The sequence below is a fragment of the Gadus macrocephalus genome, chromosome 1, assembly GCF_031168955.1.
Source record: "Gadus macrocephalus chromosome 1, ASM3116895v1".
Taxonomy (NCBI): Eukaryota; Metazoa; Chordata; class Actinopteri; order Gadiformes; family Gadidae; genus Gadus; species Gadus macrocephalus.
In genome coordinates, this window is record NC_082382.1 from 7,264,551 (window position 1) to 7,275,150 (window position 10,600).

A 10,600-nucleotide genomic window follows, 5' to 3' on the forward strand; every position below is an offset into this window, starting at 1 on the left:
GTCTGGGAAGATGGATTTCGCACACATCCTTCTGCCTGTTCGGAGCTGCAAATAAAGAATGGCATCAAATCTCTTTTTCACTCAAAGGCATTGAAATATGAAATATGGTCAAGATAAATACCCAAAACAGCTTTTCCATTCGAGTCCAAAATAAACGAGAGAGCTTCTTCAACTCCTCCATTGCTTGTTTATTCAGGTGTTCATTATGGTGATGAAGAATGTTGCGCATGAGAAATATGTGGCTTGCTGGGGAAAGTAAGTTCAAAAAGTAGTTATTTTTTCGCATCCCAGAGAACAATTGCTCTGCAACCTGAGAGTTCAGCCACCCACAAAGCTCAGGAACCAGTCTGATGAGTCAAAGGGCATCTCTCATCTTTTGTGTTAGACTGGTGAAAGATGCAATAATGCATAGTGCTCAGCAGAGCCAGTGGAAGGATGCATCAGGAGGGTCCCTTCTGCTCTGTAGCCATGGCAGCTCCACCTTCAGGTCCCCCGTCTTGGCCAACGTAATGTTCTCCAGTATAGCAGGTGTAAGTCTCCCTTCATTTGGCCTGAAGGGCAACTCAACTGGCTCCCGTAGGTTGGTGTGGGATACCTGTCCTCTTGCGAAATCATAAGTAACAATGTTGGGGAAATGTTTGAACGACAGCAACATGTCAGCATAGTCACGCGGGCTTTCAGCCCTAAGGTTGAATTTCACAGAATTCACCACTCCCCAGGGACACATCATGACCGCCCAACCACCTTTGAAAGGAAATGGACGACGTGTCAGTGACATGTCAAAGAAACCGACACAGATCGACAGTGGAATATTGGAATAACAGCTTCCTTATGCTGTCTCACTGAAACAACGCAAGTATTATTTTTAAACTTACCAGATGCTCCAAAGACTTTTTCAAAGACCTTGTCATACGTGCTCCTTGTTTGCATCTCCTCTCTCAGACGGAGAAGAAGGTCCATTTTGGAGTCCTTGCTATCCATGCCACTGTCCTTCACAAAGAAATACACAAATAAAATCACCTTCAACTTCATCAACTCATCTGAAAGACGCTCTTCTGGGACGTCAATGTCTACTTGGCTTTCATTAGGCTTTGAGGCTTTGATTTTAGCATACTCTGTGTGGAGAACCAAAGCACTGTCCCTGGTCCGAGGGCCAATCCACGGAGCCCATTTTGCATAAGATAGTACAACACGAAATGGGTTGTTACTGTTGCCTGTGACATAATTAAAAAGTGACTCCTCACTCAGTAACAGATACATTCCAGAAAACATTCTTCGATATGCTTACAGTTAGAGTGCATGGCTGACCACACAGTCTGCACTTACTTTTTAAAAACCCTCGACACACTATTTCCTCAGATACAGACAGCCAGAATTTCTCTAGGTCAACAAGACCATCAAAGTCAGGTGGTGGATCTGCAACATCACTCACTGAAAGATATTCATGAGGACATATTCAGAAAGGACACAAAATTGTGTGAGTCAAGGAAGACCTGATGGACATCAATACTAACCTGGCATACTGAACACACCCTTCTTGTGCAAATCCATAATCACTACAGTTGGGTGGTCTCCACAGTTGACACATGAGAAATTGTAGTCATGTGCTGACGGCGCCTCGAAATGGAGATAACCATGCAAAATTGCATCATGGCTGCCATATTTTTGTTTGTTGGTTTGCTCCAAAATGTCCACCTGACTTCCAACTGCTGTGTGATTCTGTAACATCATTCAAATAAAGTAAGCAATAACACACGAGAGGCCGTGAGTTATGCTCGTTTTACCACGGCTAGGGGAGTCATCAGCTACAGAGCGGAGCAGAGCTGAATGCAGTTACACCCCCTTAGCCGAATGTAAAATCAGCATAACTCACGGACTCAAGTGGGTTATTGCGTTTCTAAAACTGTTACCACATTAACCTGCCATGGTTTTATTAAAGGAATAAAGAATAAAAGTAACTTGCACTGATTGCCGTAACAAAAGGCATAGATGAATAGAGAGGATCATATGATCATCAAACTCAGGGACGTGCACAGGGGGGTTGCTCAGGTTGCTTGGGCAACTGCCCATATGCCCTCCTCGACTCAGGTTGCCCTTCCGAGGAAAAAAAAAATATATATTTTTTTTTTAATCATTTAATGGATGCAGAATTTCATGTAGGCCTAGAAAATAAAAATCGCCACTCGAAACATTTCATAAAGTAAGCGTAGCCTCATTCAATTCCGTTCGGGCACTGAGAGTGAAAGTCAGTAGGGGGAGGGCAAACTCTGCCGCGCGGCAACAGCCGCTTTTGCCGCCTCCCCTCTGCCACCCTTCCCCCATTGAAATGAATGGAGGCGGCGAGTTGCCGCGCGGCGTGTGAAAGCTGCTTTACATAGCTGCAGTGCTGCACGCGACCGGAACCAGTGTTGCCAGATTGGGCGGGTTCCCGCCCAATTGGGCTACTTTTGATTTCATCTCGCGGGGAAAAAATGCATTGGGCGGGTATATACATTTTGGGCTGCTTTTGCTAATATCTGACGGTTTTTTAATAATGTGAAAACAGCACACCAAACTGTTATTTTATGGTTTAAAAACAGTACAAATACAAAACTCAGTAGGCCTATACTTCAATATACTTCACGTCGTGATGTCACATCAACAAACCGTTGTGCGCCGACGCAGAAGTCTGAGGCAAAAGCCCGCTCTCTCTCAACTCTGTTAGCGAAATAAGCATCATGCCGAAGTGGGGGAAATATAAAAAACTTTATAGAAAGGAATGGGAGACCGACCCTGAATTAAAATCGTGGATCGCGCCTGCCCCAGCAGATGACAGCAAAGCTTGTTGCAGGTATTGTAACGTTGAATTAAGAGCCCACCTCAACGACTTGAGAGAACATGGTGCCACGAAAAAACACAAGGCCCGCTGTCAGCCCAGTGTCAAATCCTTTGCTGTCCCAACGGGATCTGGTGCAGGAGCAACAATCAAAGATGACCAAAAACGACGTGAACTTAGGGTTGCAACCTACGTCGCCTGTCACACCTCCATAAACGCCGTGGATGATTTGTCTGATATACTGCAAGATGAGATGGGCACATTCAAGATGCACAGGACAAAGTGTACCGCCGTTATAACATCTGTTCTGGCACCGCACTTCAGAGAGGAGTTAAGAGAGGATATTGGTGAGTCTCCATATTCTCTTTACCTGGATGAGAGCACTGATGTATCAGTGAACAAGCTCCTCTGCATTTGTGTGAAGTATCGCTCACAGAAACACGGCAAGTTTGTGAGTACCTACCTGGGGCTTGTCAACCTTCTCAACGCAGATGCTTGTGGAATATCAGATGCGATAGTGACTTTTCTCTGAATTCGGACTGGACATCAAGAATATGGTGGGGATAGCTACAGATGGCGCAAGTGTTATGGTCGGAAAAAATCATTCTGTTTTTTCACTACTTAAAGAGAAGCAGCCTACTTTGCAGCTTATTCGCTGCGTTTGCCACTCACTCGACATCGTTGCTAACAAAGCAATGCAACTGCTCCCAAGCAGCCTGGAATACATGATCAGAGAAACCTACAATTGGTTTGCACATTCTGCAAAACGCCAGAGTGAATACAACAGCGTGTACCAGGCTATTAATGATGGTGGCTGTCCACTTAAATTAATATCACCCAGCTCAACCCGATGGTTGGTGATTGCAGACTGCATTGAGAGGATTTTAGATCAGGAAGATGCCCTCAAGCTACACTTCAGTTTGGCTTCCGGCAAAGAGCACTGCTATGCGGCCAGGATTCTGAACGAAATGTACAGCGACAAATCAAACAGCATGTACATGCACTTTCTGCGGCCTGTCTTGATGGAGATCAAGAATGTTAACAAATGTTTTCAGCTGGAAACGGGAGATTCACTGCGTGTGTTCAGAGATCTTGACAGACTCTATATGTCTACATTGAGGAGAATTGTGAAGCCCAGCGTACTACGCATGAACACTGACAGTCGTCTCAGGGAGCTTCACCTGAAATCCTCCAGCCTCTACCTTTCACACCAGGACACAGATCTGGGTTACTCGTTCCAGCAGCACTTGGAGGCCAGTACATTAGCGCCAGAAGTGAAGGAGACGATTTCATCGCGGTGCCTTGACTTTTTAAAGGAAGTGCTGGCGCAATATCAGATGCGCCTTCCTGCATCACTGGAAATGCTGCGCAAGCTGGAGCTGTTTTACCCAACCACTGTGGTGTCCGCGACAAATAGGCCAGCAGTTAAAGATCTACCCACTGAGTTTTTCTCGTGCGCAAATGACACCTTGGACTGCCAGTGGAGAAATATCGCTTCAGCCGGCTTCGCAGGTGATCAGCCCATTGACGCATTTTGGCTGCAAGTTGAAGGATTCGAAGATGCTGGAGGAAACCAGTGTTTCAAAGAATTAGCCCTCGGTGTGATCAGACTGCTCACTCTGCCAATATCAAATGCTCACGTTGAGAGAGCCTTCTCCCAAGTGACACTACTGAAGGATGACACAAGAAACCGTATGGGATTACGGCTCCTCTCCAGCCTCATGGATGTGCGCTCTGGCCTGAGCAGAAATGGATGGACGTCCGCGACCTTCAAACCTCCCCGGCAGTTGTTGGGGAGATTCATCCATGTATTAGCCAGCTGACCTGGCTTCAAGTGACTGTACATAGTTCTAAAAGTTCTTCAAGTCAAGTTCTTCAAGTCAAGTTCTTCAAGGCAAGTTAATGAACAACGCTGATTCTGCGTAAAGGTAAGATGATTTTTATGTGTTTATTATTTACGCCATGACAACTTTGTTAATTCCATCCACTGTTGTAATGCATTTACTGACTGGCTTAAAAATGTCTTTTCACGCGTTGTATGTTCTTGATCTGTGATCATACTGTCATACTGTACAGCTGTCATACTGTACAGCTGTAGTGCTGTGCGTCTTTCAGCACCACTGGTGTGGAGAGTAAATGTTCGTGTTAATCTATGGTCTCCATGTCCAGGTCTCCAGTAATCATTGTACATGTAAATAGCAGGTGGTTGATGTTACTGCTGTTAATTCTTGGGCCTGGCACTGGGATACAGGAAGTGCATTTTTCCACATTTTCTGTGACATGCACGGTCTGTGATAATAAAATAGAACTTGCCATTTGGGCTTTATTGTTTAATACCGTAGCGTTACCGCGTAATCAGAAGGACGAGTCGATATGGTAAAATCCCCAGGGATGTTTATTATTACTCCTCAACCGGACGGAGCCTAAAACATTGCAGCCATTAGAAGTAACTCTTGGCGCATATAACACTAGAACCACAACATGCGTTTAATGTTTATTCCAAAAAAAAAAAAATCCTATGAAAAACGTCATTGGGCGGTTTTTTGCTGAAGTGGGCGGGTTTTGGAACGTGATTGGGCGGATTTAGCTCAACCAAATCTGGCAACACTGACCGGAACACCGGCACCTGTGAGACGACTGCCTTGATGTTCTCGGAAAAGGTGAATTTGATGTATAACAAACAAATAATCATCATCACGTTTTATGAAATGAATTACAATCTTCATAAATCCAGGCTCAGTTTGCCACGTAACGTTTAGCCTAAATAATCAGACAGCTAGCTAGCTTGCAGACAAGCAGCCCGTTATCACATAGTCTACACATTTTATGGTAGGCAAACTAAGCTACATGTCTGCTGATAGTTAGTTTCTAACATTTCGTTTTAACAAGAAGAATAAATGATGGAAGTAATGCATCACATGAATTCTTTCATTCAAAATGGTTCATGCCTAAATCTTATCACTATTTTGGGTATTGATGTTATTGTTAAGTGAAGCCGAAATGCCCAGTAAAAAGAGGAGGATTCAGGAGAGAGACAACTAAAGGAGGCAGCAAAGAGGAGCACATCACTACAGGGTAGTGATGTGCTCCGAAATCAGTGTGGTCAAGAGCGACTGTCTGACCTCCTCCTGCGGTCCATAGAGAAGGACATACCAAACGACAAAGAAGAGGTTCTGAAGGCTTCTCTTTTGAAGCTTTGCATTTTTAAAACATGATAGGATGTTGTTTAATTATGTTTGTGTTCATGTTATGTTCTTCTTCTTCAAATCATGTTTTTCTGCATTATCGTTAGTAGTAGTTATTTCAGTGTTTTACTTATTTGTATTAATATATTATAAAGACCCTGTTATTCTCAGTCCTTCATATAGCCTGTGAGTTGTTGTTTTTTGGGGGTGCCCTTTTTTCAGGTCAGAGCAACTGCCCCTCAAAATTCCTGTGCACGTCCCTGATCAAACTTATTCCTGATATCAGCTCCCACGTACAGACCCCACACTTTTTACAGTATGTGGTAACATCTGAAAGATAAGAAAGACAGGGATCATTAAAAAAGGATTTTAAATACAGAAATGTTAGCCTTCTGAAAAGTAGGTTCAAGTATATGTACTTAGTACATTTTTGGGGCACTTTGTTTTTAACTTAGTGCATTATTACTGAATTACTGTAAGCCATAATCATCAAAATAAAAACAAAGGTTACAAATATTTCACTTTGTATTTAATGAGTCTACATAATACATTAGTTTCACTTTTTAAATTAAATTGCTGAAATGAATTAACTTTTGCACGATATTCTAATTTTATGAGTACTACCTGTACAGTATGTTATCTGCAATAGCTTCTACGGTTTGAGACTTTTTAAGACCCTGTGGGAACACAGGAAAGAGAAAATCAAATGCCAGACTGCTACATTGTTAATACAGGATCAAATGTAGGACTGTTCATACACACCTTCCAAAATCCCTGTGAAAGTAGCTGTTTTTGCCTTTTGAGTGATACCAATAGGCCCCGAAAGGAGTACTTTGGTGTGGTGACATCTTTGGGCAAGTCCGATTTAATGTTTTTGAATTCAAGCAAGTACTTAATCAGTGAGGCCAATGCCTTTCCCTCTGGAGGATATTTGTCTTGGTTCCGTATTGGTTCACTCTGTGTGGAAATGGTATTGATCAGATCCTCAGTGTTTTTAGTATTCTTGAATAGCCCTTTGTGTGTATGATTGAGGTGCCATTTTGCTATGGCCTTGTGACGGCATGACCTCCTCGGCTTCGAACATGGACAGTGCCAGGTATCCTGGCAGGTTCCTTTTTATCGTATGCTACCATAACCCTCCCCAACCTGGAATAATACGATATGTTTGGTTCAAGGATGGATACATGAATCTTGGACGTATCGTTGCCCAATTCAACAATTTTTTGCTGAGTGGTGCCTTCATAGACTCAGCTTTAGCCCGTCTACCCAGACAAGTTTATTTTGTGTTTTCGGACAACCATTTCTTTTGGACCATGTTACTGAGTATATCATTGTGGGGGGACGTGCGACGTCTGGCCTGCAGGGGGAGTATGGGCAGGTTGGGAGAGCACCGGATTGGCTGGGGGGATTGGACCTGAGTGCGGGCAGGTGTCGGCACTCAGGCCAATCAGGGAGTGTTTGTACTTATGTGCCTGCTTTTGTCTGGTAGTGAGCGGGGGAATCCAGGAAGGATTGGCAGCAGAAAGGAGCCGATCGCCAACGGAGATCGCGTTGAGCAGAATATAATTTACATTTGATCCAATTGTCTTTGGTTTACACGTTTGTGAAAGACAATAAAAAAACTTCCTGATCTCAGAAGCCAAGCCTGTGTCCAGCGCTTCTTGAACCCGTTACAGTGGAGCCCAACGAGGGGCGAGCGCACAGAAATGGACCAGTCCCCATTGGGAAACGTGCTCGGGCACCTAGCCCAGATGGCGGAGAGACAAGGCCAGCTCCACCAGGCGCAGAACGAGGCGCTCACGGACCTGGCACAATCCTTGGCCGCCGATCGGGCCATGCTCCGGGAGCTCCTCGCCTCCGGCGGACACGGCGAAGGACCCCGGGGGGCGGGACCCGCTACGCACATACACGTCCCGAAGATGGGGGAGGCAGACGACGCGGAAGCCTTCATCGAGACCTTCCAGGGAGTGGCCGAGGTCTCAGGGTGGCCCCGTGCGGAGTGGGCGCACCGTCTCCTGCCGCTCCTAACAGGAGAGGCGCAGCTTGCGGCCCACAGTCTGCCGGCTGGGGCCCAGCGAGACTACGACGCCATCACCAGGGCCATCCGAGACCGGCTGGGCCTCTACCCGGAGGAACATCGCCGGCGTTTTCGGGCGCTGGCCTTCCGTGAGGGCGACCGACCCTTTGCCTTCGCCCAGCAGCTGATGGACCAGGCAAGGAGGTGGCTGGTCCCAGACCGGAACACGGCAGAGGACGTGGTGGAGCAAGTGGCCCTGGAGAGGTTCGTGGAGGAGCTGCCGGCTAGGACCTCCGCCTGGGTCCGATACCACCGACCCGAGAATCTCTCCGCCACGGTCGTCCTGGCGGAGAGCCACCTGCAGCCACCGCCAGCGACCACCGACACCGAGCCCACGTACCGGTGCGGCTGCCCCACGGCGGGACAGACCAACCCCGGCGCCGAGGGCGAGATGGGGGGGCGTTCCAGAGCGGGCACATGAGTCGCCTCCCACCCCCACTCCACAGACGGGCGCTCAAGCGGCGGGGGAGGGGTGCTGGCGGTGCGGGCGGCCTGGCCACTTCTGGCGGGAGTGCCCTATGATGGAGGTGGGTCAGGTCGTCCGCGTCACCGGTGCCCCGTCTCCTCCCCACGGTCCCGGCGAGGCGTACCGTATCCCGGTGAGGATACAGCGGGGTACGCACCAGGCGCTGTTGGACTCGGGCTGCATGCAGACCATGACCACCACGCGAATTGGCAACCATGTTGGAGTTGGGCGTGGTCGAGGAGTCTCACAGTGACTGGTGCAGTCCCGTCGTGCTGGTGGGGAAGCCGGACGGGTCGGTCCGGTTCTGTGTAGACTACCGTAGGGTGAATGCGGTGTCAAAGTTCGATGCCTACCCAATGCCTCGGATCGATGAGCTAGTGGACCGGCTTGGCATGGCCAAATATTATACGACCCTGGACTGCACGAAGGGCTACTGGCAGATTCCGTTGTCTCCAGCAGCCCGGGAAAAAACAGCCTTCTCCACTCCGCTCGGTCTCTACCAGTTTAAGGTGCTTCCGTTCGGGTTGTTCGGGGCCCCGGCCACGTTTCAGCGGCTGATGGACCGGGTGTTACGGCCCCACACCGCGTATGCTGCTGCCTACATCGATGACATCGTTATCTATAGCGGAACGTGGGAGCAGCATGTGCGGCAGGTGGCGGCCGTCCTTCAGTCGCTGAGATGGGCGGGGCTCACGGCCAACCCGAAGAAGTGCGTGATCGGGCGGAGGGAGATTCAATAGCTGGGGTTCCACCTGGGGCGGGGGAAGGTCCGGCCGCAGGTCGGTAAGACTGCGGCGGTCGCGGCCTCCCCTCGGCCCAGGACCAAAAAGGAGGTGAGGCGGTTCCTGGGACTGGCGGGCTACTATCGGCAGTTCGTGCCGAACTTCTCCGACCTGGCCAGCCCCTTGACCGACCTCACCCGTAAGAGAGCCCCAGATACAGTCCAGTGGTCGGAGCCATGTCAGGTGTCGTTTGAGGCTATTAAAACAGCCCTCTGTGGAAAGTCGGTCCTGTGTGCTCCTAACTTTGATCTCCCTTTTTCCCTGCAGACGGACGCGTCGGATAGGGGGTTGGGCGCGGTCCTGACCCAGCAGGTGGAGGGGGTCGACCGCCCGGTGCTGTACCTGAGCTGGAAATTATCAGACCGGGAGGGTCGGTACAGCACGGTGGAGAAGGAGTGCCTCGCCATCCGGTGGGCGGTCGGCGCCCTCCGCTACTACCTGCTGGGGCGCGCGTTCACCCTCTACTCCGACCACGCCCCCCTCCAGTGGCTCCACCGCATGAAGGACGTCAACGCGAGGATCACCCGGTGGTACCTCGCGTTGCAACCCTTTAATTTTCAGGTCGTGCACAGGCCTGGGGCGCAGATGGCCGTGGCGGACTTCCTCTCCCGCTCTGGGGGGGGGGAGTGAGTTGGCGGCCGGATGTGACCCCGGCCTGTGTCGGGCGGTGGGGGTGTGTGGGGGGACGTGCGACGTCTGGCCTGCAGGGGGAGTATGGGCAGGTTGGGAGAGCACCGGATTGGCTGGGGGGATTGGACCTGAGTGCGGGCAGGTGTCGGCACTCAGGCCAATCAGGGAGTGTTTGTACTTATGTGCCTGCTTTTGTCTGGTAGTGAGCGGGGGAATCCAGGAAGGATTGGCAGCAGAAAGGAGCCGATCGCCAACGGAGATCGCGTTGAGCAGAATATAATTTACATTTGATCCAATTGTCTTTGGTTTACACGTTTGTGAAAGACAATAAAAGAACTTCCTGATCTCAGAAGCCAAGCCTGTGTCCAGCGCTTCTTGAACCCGTTACAATCATCAGTAAGGATTGTGTCACAATCAAGTGACGGAGGGCTATAAAAAACAGATTTCAGATGTGCGCATTAAAAACCCATCACCCCACTCCTGTGAAAGTCCAAGCCTCTCTTGCATTGCTCCGGCTCACACCGGAGGTGATGTTCCGCTCCCCAGGTGCATCGCTGGACATGGATTGGAACACAGGGTCCAGAGAAGCCTCTCCTTACAGCAAAAATGACCCTAATCCGGTCAAGGCAAAGAGAATCAAGATAG

At 49.0% G+C, this 10,600-nt stretch overlaps 1 protein-coding gene across 1 annotated transcript; it reads left to right on the forward strand.

Moving 5' to 3' along the window:
- The first annotated feature begins 7,333 nt into the window (after positions 1–7,333).
- Positions 7,334–9,684, forward strand: LOC132467076 (uncharacterized). The gene is made up of 2 exons (XM_060064162.1): positions 7,334–8,676; positions 9,593–9,684. Exon 1 carries the CDS (start codon positions 7,707–7,709, stop codon positions 8,496–8,498), a length of 792 nt encoding a protein of 263 aa, XP_059920145.1. The 5' UTR covers positions 7,334–7,706; the 3' UTR covers positions 8,499–8,676; positions 9,593–9,684.
- The last annotated feature ends 916 nt before the right edge of the window (positions 9,685–10,600 follow it).

What these genes read in the sequence shown, in the direction of transcription:
- LOC132467076 (XM_060064162.1), top strand. Translation starts at nt 7,707, where the DNA reads ATGGACCAGTCCCCATTGGGAAACGTGCTCGGGCACCTAGCCCAGATG.